General features: G+C 33.6%; 1 protein-coding gene across 1 annotated transcript in view; it reads left to right on the top strand.

Moving 5' to 3' along the window:
* ANOS1 (anosmin 1) overlaps nt 1-19,771 on the top strand; it is a 229,863-nt gene extending 210,092 nt beyond the window's left edge. The window contains exons 10-14 of the mRNA XM_027835293.1: nt 10,453-10,547; nt 14,875-15,046; nt 15,717-15,937; nt 17,392-17,533; nt 18,161-19,771. Of these exons, the coding sequence (XP_027691094.1) occupies nt 10,453-10,547; nt 14,875-15,046; nt 15,717-15,937; nt 17,392-17,533; nt 18,161-18,219 (689 nt within the window). The 3' untranslated portion in view covers nt 18,220-19,771. The remainder of the gene's footprint in view (nt 1-10,452; nt 10,548-14,874; nt 15,047-15,716; nt 15,938-17,391; nt 17,534-18,160) is intronic.
* The last annotated feature ends 1,128 nt before the right edge of the window (nt 19,772-20,899 follow it).

Here is a 20,899-nt window from a genome sequence, read left to right as displayed (position 1 = left end):
CTGTACAAACCCCTGAAGCTTGGGACAGTACACTCTTCACATTGGAAGGAGACTTTTACCTTAAGAAAGAGTTTAAAACTCAAGTAATTGGCCAGGATCATGAGTAAGCAGCGCAAGAAGAGTCATACTATATTATCTTACTTTGGTGACAAAGAAGATCAAAACATACAACCAGAAGAAGACAATAAAGCCAAAACTCCTACATCCAAAGCCCCCAAGAAAAATATGAATCAGTCCCAGGCCTTGGAAGAGCTCAAAAGGGATTTTGAGAAGCAAGTAAGAGAAGTAGAGGAAAAACGGGGAAGAGAAATGAGAGTGATATAAGAAAATCATGAAAAACAAGTCAACAGCTTACTAAAGGAGACCCAAAAAAATACTGAAGAAAATAACACCTTAAAAAATAGCCTAAGCCAAATGGCGAAAGAGGTCCAAAAAGCCAATGAGGAGAAGAATGCCTTAAAAAGCAAAATTGGCCAAATGGAAAAGGAAGTCCAAAAGATTACTGAAGAAAATACTTCCTTAGAAATTAGAATAGAGCAATTGGAAGCTAGCAACTTTATGAGAAATCAAGACACTGTAAAACAAATCCAAAAGAATGAAAAATTAGAAAACAATATGAAATATCTCATTGGAAAAACAACTGACCTGGAAAATAGATCCAGGAGAGAGAATTTAAAAATTATTGGACCATCTGAAAGCCATGATCAAAAAAAGAGCCTAGACATCATCTTTCAAGAAATTATCAAGGAAAACTGTCTTAATATTTTAAAACCAGAGGGCAAAATAGAAATTGAAAGAATCTACCAATCTCCTCCTGAAAGATATCCCCAAAGGAAAACTCCTAGGTATATTGTAGCCAAATTCCAGAGTTCCCAGGTCAAGGAGAAAATATTGCAAGCAGCCAGAAAGAAACAATTCAAGTATTGTGGAAACACAATCAGGATAACACAAGATTTAGCTGCTTCTGCATTAAGGGACCACAGGGCATGGAATATAATATTCTGGAGGGCAAAAAAGATAGGATTACAACCAAGAATCACCTACCCAGCAAAACTGAGTATAATCCTGCAGGGGAAAAAATGGTCATTTAGTGAAATAGAGGACTTTCAAGCATTCTCAATGAAAAGACCAGAGACGAATAGAAAAGTTGATTTTCAAATACAAGACTCGAGTGGAACATGAAGAGGTAAACAGCAAAGAGAAAATCATAAGAGACTTACTAAGGTTGAACTGTTGACATTCCTGCATGGAAAGATGATATTTGTAACTCGTGAGACCTTTGTCAGTGTTAGGGTAGTTGGAAGGGAAAAAATTACATGTATATATAGATATAGATATAGATATAGATATAGATATAGATAGAGGGCACAGGATGAGTTGAAAATGAGGGCGTCATATCTGGAGAATAAAATTAAGGAGTGAGAGAGGAATATACTAGGAGAAGGAGAAAGGGAGAGGTAGAATGGGGTAAATTATCCCACAAAAAAAAAAAACAGAAAAGAAAAGGCTCTTACAGTGGAGGGGAAATGGGGGAAGGTGAGAGGGAATGTGTGAACCTTATTCTCATAGAATTTGACTTAAGGAGGGAATAACATACACACTCAATTGGGTGTGGAAATCTGTCTTACCCTACAGGAAAATAGGGAGGGAAGGGGACAAGAGAGTAGAGGAATGGTAGAGAGGAGGTCAGATTGGGAAAGGGAGTAATCAGAAGCAAATACTTCTGAGGAGGGACAGGGTCAAAAGAAAGAATAGAATGAATGGGTGGGTGGGATAGGATTAAGGGAAATAGAGTTAGTTTTTCACAGCAGGTCTCCTATGGAAGTGTTTTGCATAACTGCACATATATAACCTATATTTAGTTGCTTGCCTTATCAATGAGGGTTGGTGGGGAGGGAGGAAGGGAGAAAATTTGGAACCCAAAGTTTTAAAAACATATGTTTAAAAAAATGTTTTCACATGCAACTGGGAAATAAGAAACACAAGAAATGGGGCACAGAAATCCATCCTGCCCTACAGGAAAATTGAAGGGGAAGGGGATAAGAGAAGGGGGCGAGAGATAGAAGGGAAGGCAAACTAGGGGAAGGGATGCATGCCATCTTGGAGTGGGGGGAGGGGCGAGATGGGGTGAAAATTTGGAACTCAAAATCTTGTGGAAGTAAATGTTGAAAACAAAAAACAAATAAAAAATGATGCCTTAAGTAATTTATCAATAACAATGATACACAAAGTAAAATATCAATCTATTTAATTCATTTGAATGTTTTGTTATTAAATTTTTAAAACTTGTCTTCTAGAAATGCACTGAAATTTTTTAATAAAATATTTAACAAAAATTAATTTTTAATGACATTTTTTCTTTCATTCAGATTCATTTCATAGTTTTATGTCATTACTTCAACAACACCATCACTTAATAATTATTGTATGTCTACAAGGCATGCATAATGGACTACTATGGGTCTTGTGTTAAGTGAAAGGTTAGGTCTTCATATGAAGAGAATGAGTACATTAAAGGAGAATGCTTAATACCTGTGGGTACTCAGCTGAGATATATCCTGAATCAATGGGTGAATGAATAGGGGATAAAAAACCAAACAAACATGTATTAATCATCTTCTGTGTGCCAAGCACTATGCTAAGTGCAAGGGAAACAAATTCTAAACTTTATGTCTCTTGTAATTTCTAACATGGTACTCTACAAATAGTCAGAATTCAGTACTTTTATCATGAATGAATGAGTGAATGATTGAAGTAGCCAAAGAAATATTAAACATTTTTCCAGTAATCTATTCAACTCCTTTTCCCTAATACAGTAACTTTTCTGACCAGGTTTGTTCTTTTTTCATATTCCTAGAATTATTTGAACCTACTTATCTCTGTTCTTTCAAAACTATCTTATTACATTTTAAGCCCCAATCTAGTGCTAAATTATTAATGAAATAAAATGACTTGATGTACCAAATACTCCAATTCTGAGTATGAAACCAAAATAAGGCATTAACCATTCCAGTTAAAGTTGTCAAAGCAAAGGAGGTGATAAGTTAGGCTTTGACATCTGGATGTACACAACATATTTTGATGCATTTTCTTCCATTTCGTGTGAAATCTTCAGAAAATGGCCAATATTTTCCTTATAGCATTATATAGAAAGTTCTAGTTTTTAAACAGAATGATATACAGCCATCTGGATAAAATTCATACCATTGTTTGTATGTAATTAGAAAATAACAGAATGTACTAGTTCTCCTTTGGGCCTCTGTTTCTTTGAATATGTTTTTGAAGAGCTGGTTATTCATTTTCTTGTCACATGATAGGCTATTGTGTTTTCACCAAAAATATCATCATGATTATTCTAAGATTGCAACACTCTCACTCTGGGGCTTTACCTCTTCTGAAGTTTTATATATTTGTGATTCCTTTGGAAGATGAAAGGGTAGAGCAGATGTTACTTTGTGGGGATCCACAAAACCGACTGAATGATGGTATATTCAAGGAAGCTAAAAATGATCTGAGAGCTCTTTTTTTTTTTTAAGGTTCATTAGAATAGTAAGGCTGAAACCACAACCAATAGCTTTTGTTAAGGAATAAGTGAGCATTTATGTTAAAGTATTAATGAAGAAACCTTTTACTATTCAAATCTTTCTTTACTACCTACAGTAAAATTGAAAAAAAAATCATGATATGCCTAAAAGGGCATCAGATAACAGTAGGAGCATGCCCCTAGAACATCTGTAGCCTGATGTAATGGAGAGAGAGTCCTCAGTCAAGTAGATCCTAAGGGATATGTGAAAAAAATAAAGAGAAGAGTTTCTTATGGGAAAGGTGACAGTGAAAATTAGAATGAATTATTTAGAGAAGGCATAGAATTTAATTTATTTGACTTATTTTAAAATTTATCTGAGAAACTTAAATACAAAGAATGATGAAGCCATGGGATGAGACTAAATGATCTCACAATCTCCCTTTAATTCTATGATTCTATGCAGTAATAAGTGAGTTATAACACTATCTTTGATATTGCCCAATTCAAGAGATGATTGCAATTATTTTATTTATTTAAAATGGTACTCTTGTCATAGATTGTCCAAAAGTCTTTATATGATGTGATCATTTTTAATGTTTCAGCTTAAGGATATTTTATACTTATGTGCATTTAGAGTAACAAATCAAAATAAGTGCAGACTTGTATTAAAAATTTCAAATACTTGGAATAAATCACTTTATAATATTCAACTTTACCTTTTTTCAAAGAAACCTATCAATTTTGGCTAATTTGTGAATATTCTCATGAATGTGAATTTTTGCATAAATATGTATATACATATACTATAATTTTGGTTTTAATTGAACAAACTCTTTAAAAGTCATCTTTTTCATGAAAGATAGTTGATAATATGCACATTGAATGTGAGTAATTTAATTTGGTCTAGTTTTAGGTCTTTGAGGGGATTTTTTCATTTCAAAATCATCTGCTTCACATATAAATTAATAATGTAAACCATCTTCTTCCTCGTCAGTCTTGTCATAGTCTTCATTTTCTTGGTAGGCCTGTCATTTCATTTTACCAAAGCTTCTTTCATTGTATGATACATTACATTTAAGTTTTTTTGGGATTTGTCTATGTTTGTATTCATTACTCAATTTAGTATCTGTTGTTTTTTTTTTTCCCTCCACATGGGCTCCTCCCACACTGAAATTAATTACAGCTAAATATGTTTGAAATTTCATTTAAGTTACTTTCTTCATGATTTATGGGAAAACAGAGCTGATTATTATCTACTTTAAAATGAGCATTTTGTCATCAAGTACTTTTGCAAATGATGAGAACATGTACTTTAAAATGTTCTGAAGAATTTTAAAAGCATGTATTTCAGGAAACGGTATTGTTTGTGTATTAATTTAACTTTCTCTTTCCTCCAAATTCAGTAAAATGCATTTTCAACAGACTATATTGAGGACATCTAGGAAACTTGCTTTATTCCACATGTGTAACATAAGTGCTGCTAAGCATTGTGGCATTTAAGATATTACAAAAACATACTCTTTATCATGGTCCTGCCTTTTATCTGTAGATTACTTGCTGGAAGTGGTAAAGTATTTAAGTTTTGAGTTCTTATGTCTAGAAAAATCTGACATACCATAGTTTACATGCAAACCAGATTTACAGCAGCCTATGGTACATTTCTGCTGTTGCTTACTTCTTTTCATGCAACATGCTGAGAGACTGTGCAATAATGAATGTTACATTGCAATCTATCTACATATCAGTTATGGTCTGAAGCGTATACATGGAAATGAATTCTGAGATTTATGCATAAAGCTGGTTTGAACCTATTTCCTCCAATAATCCAAGGACTTCAGTTATAATCTCAAAATGGCAACCATTTTTGTGGAGGTATGTCTTGATTTCACTGTCCCAAAAGGAATTCACCAGGACATTTCATGTATAAGCCATAAATAAAAACATAACTCTATAGTTATTCTGTACTTATATTAACAAGCTATGAACCCATTATTCAGTGGTTTATTATCCTGTTGATGATTATTTATTATTTTTTCTGGTTACAACAAGAAGGAATAATGTCTCAATGGCAAACTCACCAATGAAGGTTCTCCATAAATTATTTGGGTAGCATGTGAAAAGGACTAATCTTCAGCCCATAGGTTCTGTTTTTAATTCATTTTATTTCCACTTCAAAAAGTATAGAATTTAATAATCAAAGATATTTGGAAACATCAAAACAAAATATCTGCATTTGTATCAGACTTTCAAGTACAAATGTTGTCTTGATGTTTTTACGAAATGATGGTAGTGAATTCTAACACTTGTTATGACGTTATCTATAGATGGTTTGATCTCCTTTGGGATTTTATACATACCTACACTCATGTACATAAATCTGTCTATTAACAAATAGCTCTAGCCTATCACAGATCATAGATTTAGAGATAGAAGGGACCTTGGAGGTCATCTAGTCTTGTCAGAGTTTTCCTTTTCTTGGTGGTCCTGTCATTCTATTTCATTTTTCCAAAGTTTTTTTCATTGTATGTTTTGTTACAGATGGTAAAATTGAGGCCCAAGTGTTTTGTCCAAGATCATGAAAAGGGTAAATGGCAGATTAAAGATTCAAAACAACTTTCTCTGTCTTCTGACTACAAATTAAAGGTCTTATGAGTAAAATAAAAATAATTTAGAGCTAGTCAAAATCACAGAAAGTGGTATTATGCTTTGAAAATAGATATAACAGTAATAGAAATATTCTGATGACTTCTTATTTAGAATCAGACATTCAAAACACTTTTAATTTAAAATCAAGGAATTTTTAGACTCAGAAAGGAAACTAAATTATGGCAATTGGGCAGAGCAAATTTCCTATCACTTGGTTTATGAGGACTAATGCTTGAATTTTGAGTATTTCAAATTCCTTTTAAACTTGAAAAAATATTTAATAAATATTAACAGAATTTTTCTAGGTTTCAAAAAATACAAAACCAAAAATTGACCAATCTTGTACAAGGAGGTATATGGACATTCTAGTAACTTATGAGAAATGAATATATATGTATGTGTATATATTTGAATGTATATATATATATATATACACACACATATGCACACATATACATGTATGCATATATGTGCACAAACAACTTTCTAATTTCCCAGACTTGGAAATATCTAGGTGTACAAGCTTTGAAATATGTCCAGACAATATTTGTGTAACTGCCTTATGCAGTAAATATTTGACATCTCTATTGGACAGAGAGTTATAATAGGCAAAGGACATAATGGTTTTGAATATAGACTCCTTCACAAAATCTTATTAAGGGATATTGTGTTAGATTATAGGAATTATCGCCTAATAAAATAGTGAGAAACAATAAATGAAAACATATATATATGTGGATAGATAGCTAGATAGGTAGGTTTATAGATAGATAGGTAGATAGCCTGGTAATAGACCCAACTAATTCTGATCATCCTAATAATCTTTAAGGAAGTAAAAAGGGAAAAAATTGAAAAAGAAATTATATTGCAAACTCTTCTCTCCATCAATGATAGCAGTTACCACATTTGAACTCACAGTCCCTTACATGCTACATGACAGGGCAAGTATATCTGGAATAGGCTCTACCCAGTGAAGGTCCATGCTGGAAGCAACACAGTTTTGAAGGTGGTTAGGGTCAGTATTCAAGGTATGTAGAAGAAGAGAGAATATTTTTGGGAAATTGCTTATGAAGAAAATCACAAACCTAATTATTTACCAAGAATGGCAGTTGAGAAAGTAATGATGATCTCCAATGCATACGAAATCTTTATGAAAATGATCTACATTTTTGAAAATAATCTCTTTAATGTTGAAAAATGGGAAACCAATAAAAGTAAAGACATTTATTCTATTTTGTTTTCTTAGGAAAGTCTATACTGCCTTATTGCATATTGTATAATAATCACTATCTTAGAAAAAATCAAAATCATAGAGTTCCTAAACCAGAAGGGAACAACTTACAGTAGATATAAGTGTGATGTAGAACATTATTAATGTTAGTATATATATCTACAACAGATATGACTAGAAAAAGATCAATCATATAGGAAGAGTAAGGGATACCAGCCCAAGTGTTGTATTGGTAGCTACTCCATGTTAAAAACAGAAGAAAGCTTTGGAGTCATTTTTATTAATCATCTTGAGGCAGTGAAGTAGAGAAATGGACATATCACTGGACTGGAGTCAGGAAGATCCTGAGTTCAAATTTGGCCTCAAAGACTTATTAGTTTGTGACCTACAGCAAGTCACTTAACCTATTTGCCTCAGTATCCTTTTCTCTAAAAGTAAGACAATAATAATACTTATTGTTGTTATGGAGATGAGATAATACTTATAAAGCTATTTGCAAACCTTAAGGTGACATGTAAAAGGTAGCTATTATTATTATTATTATTATTATTATTAGTTAGTAGTAGTAGTATTAACAATAATTATCATGGCTTCACACAAAAGTGTTAAACATGAGCAAGCTGTAAAGTTGTTATGAGACCATTGTTTAATAGTACTTAATTCTTTCACTATCAGATTAATCATGGAAGCCCAGAATGATTGAAAAAGAGTCCATCTAATATACCTTCATCTTGATCCATCTGTATGCTTTAAAAACTCCTAAACCTTAAATCATTTTAATCAACTAAATATCTATTTTCTTAAACATCCTTAGTAAAAAATTTCTCTGGGTAATTACCTGATAAAAATCCCATCTTCAGCTTTGTCTGTGAAGACAAAGTATGAGAGTGCAGAACTGAGTGGGTACACAGTAAATTATGCTTTTTGATTTACTAAATGTATGCCATTATTACAAGATCACAGGTTCATGAGTTAATAAAGCTTCAGTATCACTAGCTTAGATCTGCTTTTTTTTTTAAGTGAGAAGCTTAGCCCAAATAGGTAAAGTCACTTGCGTATGTCACCTGGGATATTTGAAACACCTCTCTCATCACCCTAGTATATTCAGATAATGGAGACAGAAAGATTATGCCCCAAATGATTGCTTTCATTTTCAAAACATTTAAGTACACTGCAGAAAATACTTTGTTAGCAACTTTTGTGCCTGCTGTTTCAAAAAAAACTTCCAGTAAGCTATTCTTCTTTCAACTAAACACCCTTGATGCTAGCTATAGACATTGTTTATTTTGTACAATTTATGATCCTTCTCTTCTGTTTCCAGGCTGCTTCAAGCAAGTCTTTACTAGAACAGCCCTAAAGCCATCAAAGAATTTCTCCCCCTTAAACTCACAATCAAACACTTGGCATCTAGTCAGTGCAATATGTATATTACCGATAAGAACTGTGCAATTTCATATCCCTCATACATAGTTGCATGACTAATAATCCCAAGAAACTAACAGAAAATGTTTTCTAACAGCATCATGAGTTTCTTGTCTGCATTCTTTTTCTTTAGTGTTCAAAGAAAGTAAAGAAAAAGAAAGATCCTATCACAGCATGGAGATAAAAATTTCAAATAGCAAATTGTTCTAGTTAGTAGGCTCTTTCTATCAGCATAAACAATATTTATGTAGGAAAAATAGATACATATACATAATAAGCATATCTCTAGTGCAGAAGGATTGGACAGTATCATTCTTACTGATGATTATCATACATTCATCTACAAACAAAATCATGGAATAACTGATTCTTAAGTTTAAAGCCTGGAAACATTTTCATAATCATCTTACTATTTCTCCTACGGTAGGTAGAGTTAAATTAGAAGAACTTTTAAAGGTTCATATGAGACTTTATACTTATTTTGTTTCATTTTTATAAACCTGGTGGTTATTTAAAGTTTGTTGATTGATTAATTCTTCTGTCTAGCTGTTAGTCCCGTCTTCTTCCTCAAGTTATCTTGTATTTGTTTTGCTGTATCCCTTCCTTTAGGTGAACATAAGTATGTAAGTTTCTTGTTTGCAGGGACCATCTAATTTTTGACTTTTTATCCCCAGAACCAAACACAGTACTTGGGACTTTATAGGTTGTTAATAAAAATTTGGATAGCACATATTTTTCTTTTAAGGATTCAGTACTTATTTTTTTAATGTACATGTGGGGCTGTTATAGATAAAAGGGATTGGAAAAGACTTCCACTCTAGGAAGAGGTGAGATAAGATAGATGTGTTTAACCCAATGACTTTTTTTTAAAATAGATGCTACTTACAATATTAAAGAATTATTCATTTGTTAACATACCTCCTAGTTTTTTTTGTTTATTTAGCATAAATGCATATAGTGTTGTGTCAAAAATTTTTGTTTTAATCTATTGACATAATCATGTGATTTTAGTCGGGATAAATGTAGTCTATTATGTTTATTATTTTCCTAATGTTGAACCCATTAGATTGTAAATGCCTTAAGGGCAGGGATTGTCTTTCTTTTTTTGGCTAGGCAATTGGGGTTAAGTAATTTGCCCGGGGTCACACAGCTAGTTAGTAATTGTCTGAGGTCAAATTTGAACTCAGGTCCTCCTGACTCCAGGCTTGGTGCTTTATCCACTGTGCCACCTAGCTGCCCTCAGGGATTGTCTTTTGCCTTTTTGCCAGTCCTTAGCACAGTGCCTGTCACACAGTAGGTCCTTAATAAATGCTTATTGATTGGTCAAACCAATCTTGTATTGCTGTTGTAAATCCAAATTCATAGTAAATAATCTTTTTGGTAAAGCCTTTTTTAAAAGGTACAGAAAAAAAAAAGAAGTGAGTTGGGACAAAATAGAGCAATTTTGTTAACTACCTTTTAAATTTAACATTTAAAAACAAAGAAACTACATAATAGGATTTCACAATATTTTAGCCGATCCTTTTTTTCTAGTTCTTTGTATGTTAAAATGTGTTCATTGAAGATCATGTTAAGTTTAAAACATATACATCTAAAATATGTTACCTTCTACAAAATGTATTTTTAGATGCCAGTGTGAATCGGTATCATGTACAATGGTTTGCAGAATCATGTGCCCATAATGAAACAAGCGGACCTGAGAAAGCAACTGGTTTGGCCCATGTAAGTTGAAATTTCCTAAAAGTTATAGTTTTCCAAAAGTTGGAGTGGATGCCTCAGGAGGTAGTAAACTTCCCATCTCTGAAGTTCTTTAAATAGAAAACGAGTAGCAACTTGTTTGCAGTTGTCGTGCCTGCAATGCAACTATAGTTACAAAGAGGAAAGTGAAGGAGACAGGAAAGTAACAAGAATTTACTAAGCAGGTCTTATGTTCTAAGTGTCTACTTTATGAGCATCTCATTTGACCTTCACAATGACCCTTGGGAGGCAGATGCTGTTACTATCCCCGTTGTATAGGTGAGGAAAGTGAGACCGAAGTTAAGTGACTTACCCAGGATCACACAGCTAAAAAATGTTTGACGATAGATTTGAACTCAGGTCTTTCTGTTTCCAGATCCAGCATTCTAGCCACTGAACCATCTAGTTCTCTTATCAGTTGGATTAAAATAGAAAGATTACTAGACTTGTCAGAAGACTTGAATTCAAGTCTCAGCTCAATTTAGATTAGAGGTATGACCGGGCAACCATGATCAGAGATCTAGAATTGGAGTGATCTCAAAGACCATCTAAGTCAACAGCTCCATTTTATAGAGGATAAAACCTAGTCCCAGTGAGATTAAATGATTTGCCCAAGGTCTTTTATATAGTGTTAGAGGTAGGATTTGAATCTAGGTACTCTGGATTGAGAGAGTTATTCTCCTCCGCTATATCATGCTAGACTCATTTAAATTCTCTAGATTAAGTAAAATGAGGGGATTTAGGAAGAACATTTAAAAAAAATTCCTTTTATCTCCCTTCTCTAATAGTGCATGATTTTATGACTTTTGTGGCCCCTTCCACTTCTTAAGATTCTATGTTTTTAAATATAAACATCTTCTTGATCTTCTTATGTATTTCAGGAATATTTGCCATTTAAAGATTGAATATATCTTTTTGGAAATTAGTCATGTCAAAGGCAATTTTTGTAATGCATAGAACCTAGCATCCTAAATATCCTAAATATTATGAATACTTGAATTAATATAAAATTGGATAAAAAAATCTGAATTTTTGTCTGATTTTCTGAAGGTCTTAATTATCTGACTTTTCTTCACTGAATTTCTATATAATCATCATGCTCCGAAAGTGTCAGTGGCTCCCTTTTGTTTTGAGAAAGTGGGTACAATTTGTATCCCAGGCTCCCAACACTGTCATTCCAGAACACGTTTCTAGCCTTTTGTCATAAGATTCCCTTCCTGTTTTTTCTTTTTTTTTCAGTAGCCACCATAACAAAAAAAGAATAAAAGTCAGTGTTAGGCAGACAGAAACTCAGTTACGTTGTTGGTAAGCTTAGATTAGTACAACCTATAATGGAAATCAACCTGACAATATCAACGCTGACAATTGCTCATTACTTAGTGTATCCCAGATCTTGAAAGTATCATTTTCAATTTCTTATAAGTAAGTAGAATAGAAAGAAGCCAGGGGAGCCAGTCCTCCTCAAATCCCCTCAAATTCAATTCAATTCAACAGGCATTAAAAAATAACTATTTGCTATGCTATGTTTAGAGTAACCAGACCTGGGGTCCCACCCTTGGCTTTGCCACTGACTGCCCGTGTGATGTTTGGTATACAAAATAATGTCTCTTGTCTCTAATTTCTTCATCTATAAAATGATAGTTTTAGAATATGACCATCAGGGCCCCTCCCAGTTCTAAATTTATGAATCTGTGATCCTATGGCTATTTTAGGTTATCTTCATATCACCCAGAGCTAGCACAGTGTTTTACACATGAAGTGTTAAAGAAGTATGTTGAATAGAATATAAGATTCTTGAGGGCAAAGACTTAAAAAAAAAACCTTTATATCCCTAGCATTTGGCTAAGTGCCTGACGCATAGTTGATGCTTAATTAGAATTTGTTTCATTGAGTTGAATTGAAGTTGGATTGAAATAGCTCTGATCAAGTCATTTAATGTTTCTTTCTCCCATGTAAAAGACCCTGTCCCACAGAATTCAGATGCTTGTCCTTGGAAGAACTTTCAATTCCTTGGAAAGAGAAAATCTGAGATAAAAACTATTCCAATTATTTGTGTATTGTGTATTTGTATATCCTAATTATTAATGAGGATATGAAGCAAATTTCTCATTGTATTCTGTGGAAGTCAAAGAGGGCAAATATCTTCTGGAAGAAAGGGAGGAAGGAAAGATTTATTAAGTACTTACTATGTGTGCTAAGTGTTTTTCAAATATATGATTTGATCCCCATAACAATCCTGGTTAGTAAATGCTATTATTACCCCCATTTTACATCTGAGGAAACTGAAGTATGCAGAAGTTTTGACTTGCCAAGTTTTACACTGCTAGTTAGAATCTGAGATTGGATTTGAACTCTTCCTGAATCCAGGCTCAAAGCTCTATCCATGTACCACCTTTCTGCATCAGGGTAGTGTAAAGAAAGGTGACCATAACAGGTGCAGTGCTGGATACTTATCAAGATATAATATTGCACAGCTAAGCATTGGATAAAAGTAATGAATTGAAGAATTGAAGAGCCATAATCCTCCTTCTTTGTCATCTTTTAAAATTAATTTAGTCTTGAATCTTATTTTTATTTTGTTTTCTCTTTTTCTAGGATCTTGCCATGTGCCTTTTGTAGTTATATTAAAGGCTGTTTGCTCTTACATAATTTCATTTTCAATAGGTTTAAAAAAAATCAACCTTTATTTCCCCCCTAAATTCTCACCAGTTTTCCAATAAAAAATTCCCCAATAAGTCCTGTGTCTGGGAGTTTCAGGAGCCTAAAGAAGTACATTATTAGCAGTCTGTATTTTACTTTATAGTTTCCTTTAGTTGCTGTTATTGCTTGTTTTTTTTCCTGATTGCTTTCTGGTTCAATCTAATTTCTTTCATCTTTGGACCAATGAGATAACAGTAAATTATCAGCTATGAAGAACAATAATTACTACAATAATAAAAATAAAAACAATACTGATGCTAACAATAATAATGTCTTGTCTTTATATAGCATTTTAAGGGTGGTAAAGTATTTTACATATGTTATCTTATTTGATCCTTATAATAGCCCTCCAAGATGGCAGCTATTAATATGCCCATTTTTCAGATACAGAAACTGAAACAGAGAAGTTATGTGACTTGTCCTGGGTCACACAACGATTAAGAGTTTGAGGTAGGATTTGAACCTCAGGTTCCTGAAAAAAATTCTCAGAAGAATATTGTTTATATAACCCTAAATTTTATTGATTTCCATAAAAAATAAAGATGTATTCCTTAAAAGAAAAGTTGACTCCAAGAGATAAAACATAAACAAACAAATATGGGTTGTTTCTGTTCATTTTCTCCTTATCTCTTTTTCTTGCTATGTGAGAAAGCCTTGAACCATTCTCAGATAAAGGAGGATCATAGAAATTTATCTAGGAAGCAAATTCCTCTTTTTAATTGGCCACTACCCATTGCCCCATCATCAATCCCCATCTCCAATAAAAGTAAGCTGAAGGGTCTCCAGCCACACTTTTTTTTGACCCTAGACATTTTCTTTCATTTCTGTCTCACTGCCTAGTTGTTGTCATATTCCTCTCTGAAATTCAGCAGGCACCTCTATCTTTCTAGCAGAGAAATCCCTAGACACATTTTATGCTGCATTCCAATTCCAATGAGATGTAATAGATGATGAATAAAAGAAACACTATGTTGCATTAACAATACTTATTAGAGACTCAAAAATAACACCTGGGTCAGGTCTTTCACATGTTGATGTGATTCTAAAGATCCACACTATAGGATAGCAGTCAAATGTCTGACCCCTTAGCAAGTTAGTCTGGATCTGGGGTAAATTGTTTGAGATAATAGCATGGTTAGAAGCTGTAAGGGCAACAATGATTGTTATTAGGCCTTCTTGGGATTTGCATATGCTCTAAGAAAATCTGCTACATGTGGCTAAAGGCAATCTTTCAGAACAGCTTAAATAAGTTTTCTTAATGTAAAAATAAATTAGATTAGCATTTACAACTTTGCACTGCCACCCCCATTGCCACCAAGTTCAAGAGTTTGTTCCAAGTGTTAGAAGTTGGCGGCTTTGATGCAGAATGACTAAGGTATTGTTTAATATTAAAGGACATATCCTGCAGCAATGATAATGTTTCATGATTGTAATTAATCATAACAGACAGTTTCCCCTTTGTGGTTTTTATAAAAGCCATATTGAGTCATCTAAACATATAGCGAAAAAAAACTGTTTTTTGGAGGGAGGGGTAAAATGATTTTCTCTCCTGGCAATTTTGTTTTATCCTCAGTGAATTTATTTGCAGCATACGTGGTTTCTCTTGCTTTAGGAAAATTATATAATTCTTCAAGATCTGGCCTTTTCATGCAAATATAAAGTGACTGTCCAGCCAGCAAGACCCAAGGGTCGTTTGAAGGAAGAAAGTATTTTCTTTACCACCCCACCTTGCTCTGCTCTGAAAGGGAAACACCACAAACATAATAGCTGTCCTGGTGAAGGAGGTAAGTAAAGATTTGAAGAACCAAGTATACTTTGGAGTACGTCAAACATGTTGGGAAAATAGAATGTATTTCACAAGACTGAAAGTTTAAAGTAGTGATTGTCTTAATGTCTTATTGTAACCTAATGGTCCACACTGGAGCTCTATTATGAAGTCTTGCTAGTGAAGTACTTGAAAAACAAATATCCTTTTTGCCTTCTTTTCTCCTGACTTCTTGTAAAAAGTGAAATTTTACAAGTTTTTTCTTTGATTTTTTTTCTCTTCATCCACTTTTTGACATTATTTATTATAAGATATGGTTCTTTGGATTTGGAGAGGGGGACAGAAAACAAAAGGGATCACCGAAAGTCTTTTTCTCAAAAAAGAAAAGAATGTTTTTGCTTGCAAATAGCATTTCACTAATACAAAGAGATAGCACTATATACTACTAGGAAAAAGAAGCCCAGAATAAGGCACATTTTGAGAAAATTGCTCAGATTTTTTTTTTCACTTTCCATCTTAGTGCATCAGATGTAGTTTGACTGAGCCTGAACTCTAGGTCCTAAAAGCCTAAAAGATTACAAATTCTAGAAGAAGGCAATAAGATCTGATTCACAAATTCATGAAAGGACCTACTTACATTGCTACTCACATAGTTGTAATACCATATTCTGTTCTTAATGCTGTTACAGGTCCAGTTCTTTCCAAAGTATTAGCCAAGCCTGAGAATCTGTCAGCGTCTTTCGTTGTTCAAGAAGTCAATATCACAGGACACTTTTCCTGGAAGATGTCCAAGGCCAATCTCTATCAGCCTATGACAGGATTTCAAGTCACTTGGGCAGAAGTTACTACAGAGAGTAGACAAAATAGCTTACCCAACAGCATCATTTCCCAGTCTCAGATATTGCCAGCAGTAAGTGTTGTAGAAAGAGGCACCTGCTTCTGCCATAAATGTTCATTGCTGAATTCAGAATTCAAATTTATGCACTATTGTATTCTGTGATACCTTGAAATTCTCTGCCCCACCCCCAATCTTTGAATGTGGTTTGTAAGCTCCAACACCCTTCAGATTCTGCTTGTGGTAATAGAGTAGTAAAGTATGCAGATGAAGGTTGACCACACCTGGCTCCAGATGTTCCATAGACTGCCTTTAGCTAGCAATGAATTTGTGACTGCTCAGTTCATTTTAAATAAGAGAAGAAATGAAGATAGCCATTTATTTGATAGCTTTGCAGTGACGTTATCTTGTCCATGCTGTGTGCAAAGTCTATGTTTGACCTCTGTACTCTCTCCTCAATTACCTCAGAAGTGATTACTACTTGACTTTATCCCTGAAATATGACTGAATTAAGAGATAGACTATATAAAGAGTTGAACTCACTTCCAAGCCACTTACTCTTTGGGGAATTGAGTGGAGAAGGGAATAAGATGTGTGCTTTTACTCTCTTCAAAATTTACCTAGAGGGCAGCTAGGTGGTGCAGTGGATAGAGCACATTCCCTGAAGTCAGGAGGACCCGAGTTCAAATCCAGCCTCAGAACAAACATTTGACACTAGCTGTGTGACTCTGTGCAAGTCACTTAACCCCAATTGACTAAAAAAAAACAAAACAAAAAGAAAAAAACAAAAATTTACTTAGAATACTTAATAGGAAGGGAAGGGAAAGGAGAAGGAGAAGGGGAAAGAGAAGGGAGGCAAGAGAGAAGGAGGAAGGAGGAGGGAGAAAGACAGAGTTAAACACAGATACATGAAGACAAAAAGGGAGTGAGGGAAGGAGGGAGGGAAAGAGAGAGAATAGAGTGAAACCCTAAAAGGAAAACTTCATGACATTAGAAAACAGTCTGTTTTCAAAGATATTCATGTCTGTAATGAATCTAGGCAAATTTTGGAAGAATTCTTCTCTGTAAAGAAATAAGCATTTAAGGTCATAGACACTGACATATATTGTGCTTTAAGGAAAATCATTGGCTATTTAACTAAAATTGGAATTATCATGAATTCACATCAAAAGATGTACAGTTGAAAACTTAAAACCATGGGAAAGTCTTATGCTAAGGCCAACAAAAAATTTGAAATCCCACAAGTGAACCTTGAGAATTGGCATCTTTGCAGATTTGCTCTTTGCCAAATGTCTGATACTGCCAAGAATTTAGCTAGGTGCTAAGAAACTGTACAGTGGAGAACCCAAGCAAATTAGCAGAAACATTCTTTTTTTTTTTTTTTTACAAATTTAAATGTAGTTCCAAAATTCAAGTGAATATGTATTACTGTAAGCAAATGGCCTCATATAAGGAACAAAATATTTCAGAGAAAGCTTTAATTGTGTACTAAATCCAATTATTCATTTTCATCTTATTTAACTCTTTAGGATCATTATGTGCTGACTGTACCCAATTTGAGACCATCCACACTCTACAGATTGGAAGTGCAAGTGCTGACTACTGGAGGGGAAGGGCCAGCTACAATAAAATCATTCAGGACACCTGACCTGCTGCCATCTTCACCTCACAGTGAGTATGGAGGCTTTTTAAAAAATCCTGTTGAGCTGACTAGGAACATAGCATGTTATTAATTACAATCCTCTTTAAAATAAATAAATTGTGGAAGCTTCATATGAAACATGCACTTTTCCTTACTTAAAACTCTCCTTATGAGGGGAGTTGAATGATCATTGATATTGATTTGACTTATTTTGTAATTCTACAGGGGCATTGTGTATGTAGCAAAATAGGCTCTTTATCCTCTTTCCCTTCCTTCCTTCCTTCCTTCCTTCCTTCCTTCCTTCCTTCCTTCCTTCCTTCCTTCCTTCCTTCCTTCCTTCCTTCCTTCCTTCCTTCCTTCCTTCCTTCCTTCATTCCTTCCTTCCTTCCTTCGTTCCTTCCTTCCTTCCTCTGTTCTTCATTTTCTCCTTTCTTCCTTTCCTCCTTCCTTCCTTCTTTTCTTCCTCCCTTCCTTTTTATTTTATCTTATGCTTTCATAATATAAACATTGTTAGAGTTGGGAATAGGAGAGGGGCAGAGAGGCAGTAGGAATCAAATGTTTTTTATGGAAAAAATCACAATTATCCAATCTGTTGAACAGATATTTATCAATTGCCTACTATATAAAGCTATAATATGCTTCTTTTCATTTCTTAGGACCCCATCTTAAACAACATCATCCACATCACTACAAGCCTTCTCCAGAGAAATACTAAAATGAAACGATTTTTGAAGAGTGAAGGAATAGACAACTACAGAATATTTGCAAGACAACTGGTACTTTCCCATCCTTATCTTGCCTAGTTGAAGTTACAATCACATATAATTCATTGATAACTCTGCATAGACCTTTTCCCCAATACATGTGCCTGCAATATTGCATGCCACAAGCATCATGACAGTAGTTTCCATATTCTGCCAACTGAAGATGTAAAGCACCTGTGTCACTATGAAGAATATGCCTATTGTAACTGAGATTTTGTTTCCTATACTTAGACTAAATACAAAGGGTGCCACATGTGTCTTTGATGATCTTTGGGAAAGGATCTTTGGAGAAAAGTGATTTTTTACATATGACTGGCCAGTGTAGAACAGCTTTGGGTAGATGATGATGTAAGCGAATATGGAAGGAATAAATGCACTAAAAAATAAGAGCAGTTATAGAGATCTTAGTCTGAAAATACATGAATAGTTGTCAATTTAAGAAAATATTAGTTGGGGGAAACCAATGTTTAAACATTTTCCCCAAGTTATATAACAAGTGCTATAGTTAGGCCACATCTGTATTATCAGTTAAAGACACCATTGGGAATAATTTATATGTACTTATAGTGAATAGGTACATGAGATGAACATTTGCATAACATTTAAGTATCATTACCATACCCACTGACCTCCTAAAATGCTTAATATTTAGAGTTATATTCTGCCCTTGAACATCCAAGTTAATGTTATTCAAAGTCTATTCTGATGCTCACATGTATTAGCTATTATTGTGATGCCACCTTATTTAGGTAGTAACCAAAATATCCAAGCAATTCATTGATTTAGCCCTAAGAATGTTTCCCATTCCTTCTTTAGGAAATCAATTATTTCACTGTCTCCCAATCAAATAATCAAGGTTTTATTTATGTCTAGGAATTTAAACTCCCCAATTGTGTAATGTTATTTCTTCTCTGATTCATTCTTTAGTTAAGGAGGAAAACTGTTATTTGCATCCATTTTCCTAAAATGTTCATATAATTGAAGACTTATGTTACCTCATTCTTAAAATGAAGACAGTTCCAGTCCTAACTTTTTCTAATGCTTCATGCAGAAGCATATATAGATGGATTTTTTTAAGCCAAGTGCAATGCTTTCATTAACAGGAGAAAAATAATTATACTGCATTTGACTCATCCTATGAGCTCTACAATTTTCTATTCTTTTGAATAAATATTTTTCCATTTGAATCAATAAAAATTTCCCTAACTATTCCCAAATAGGAAAAGGTCAATTAATGACATTATCAGAATATCTGATTGCTATGGTTATTAGAGAAATAAGACTCCAGGATTTTTTTCAAGAGATACATATCAAATAGACACAAAATAAATGCAAATATATACACACACATACATGTGTGTATGTATGTATGCATACATTCACACACATATGCATGCCATATTGGACTTAGTTCTTTACTAGGAAATGCTGAAAACAGATCATCCATCTGGAAAAAAAAAACACAATCCCAGGAATCCTGCCAAAGACAATAAGAATTAATGAGAGGAACTTAATAATTAATTTCCCTCAAAGTTTTCTATTGTTTAAGAAGATAACTATAAATTTATTTTTTTTAAGTGCACAGCTTTCATGTTGAAGTTTACTGGGAAAAACATGTTTTAAGATTTTAGGATGCACATTCTCATTCTTACCTCCCATGCAAAGTTATCAAATCTCATTTAATGATTTTCTTACGGGTACAAAAATTAAGGGAACTGATATAGAACTTAGAATTCGTTGAATTTATGTGCACACACACACAAATGTAAGATTATTTATCTACCCATCTATCTATCTGCGTATCTGTTTCTATTTACCCAGATGCTATATCTAGGTTTTATTTGTAAGACTCTTCACAAGATTATCGAACCCAGAACTTGATTTTTAAAATATTTTCCTTTCGTTGTGAACAAATTGAAAACTCCTAAGGAATAAACTCAGTAGATCATGTACATAGCTTAAAATCCAAGGTCCAAATGAAAGTTTCTGTTGGTTTTGCAGGCAGCTCTTAATTTAGATAAGCATATATATAAACCTTGGGAAATACACCAGATTTTAAGATTTAAACCATTTTGTTGAAGGAAACAAGAAACTCATGTTAAAACACATGGGGCATAAGCAAACATAATACAGAGATCTCCTTGGAAAACTATGCTAAATTCCAGCACTGATGCCAACAACCAGAATCAACAATAGCAAAAGTTTGAGAGGGGAAAGAAAACACACACACACACACACACACTTTGTGTGAAGCTCAAGTTTATCTTATTCCTTTTTTTGTCATAAAATCAATGCAATCATTCTTTACAATCTGTTTTATTCATGAATGATTGAAATACAGAGGTCCAAAGATACTAATGAGATTGGATGTGCATATGGAACTGAATTATTTTTCTTTAGTTTGAGCTAGCCAAAATATAAAGTATTATTTTAGAACCATAGGTAGAAGCTGAAATCCACAAAGTCAACACCATCAATTCCATAGTAATCAGGAACTGCTTATATCAACATCTGTTTCTTTTTTTAATCACTGTAACACATCATTCTAGTTTGGGTGGTGGTTTTTATGAAAAAAATATAGCCAATTATTGTATAAAAGGCCAGTTGTTTTGTATTTTCTTAACTTTCAAT

The sequence above is a fragment of the Vombatus ursinus genome, unplaced genomic scaffold, assembly GCF_900497805.2.
Source record: "Vombatus ursinus unplaced genomic scaffold, bare-nosed wombat genome assembly UNPS02014814.1, whole genome shotgun sequence".
Classification (NCBI taxonomy): Eukaryota; Metazoa; Chordata; class Mammalia; order Diprotodontia; family Vombatidae; genus Vombatus; species Vombatus ursinus.
This window is presented reverse-complemented; position numbering and strand designations above follow the sequence as displayed.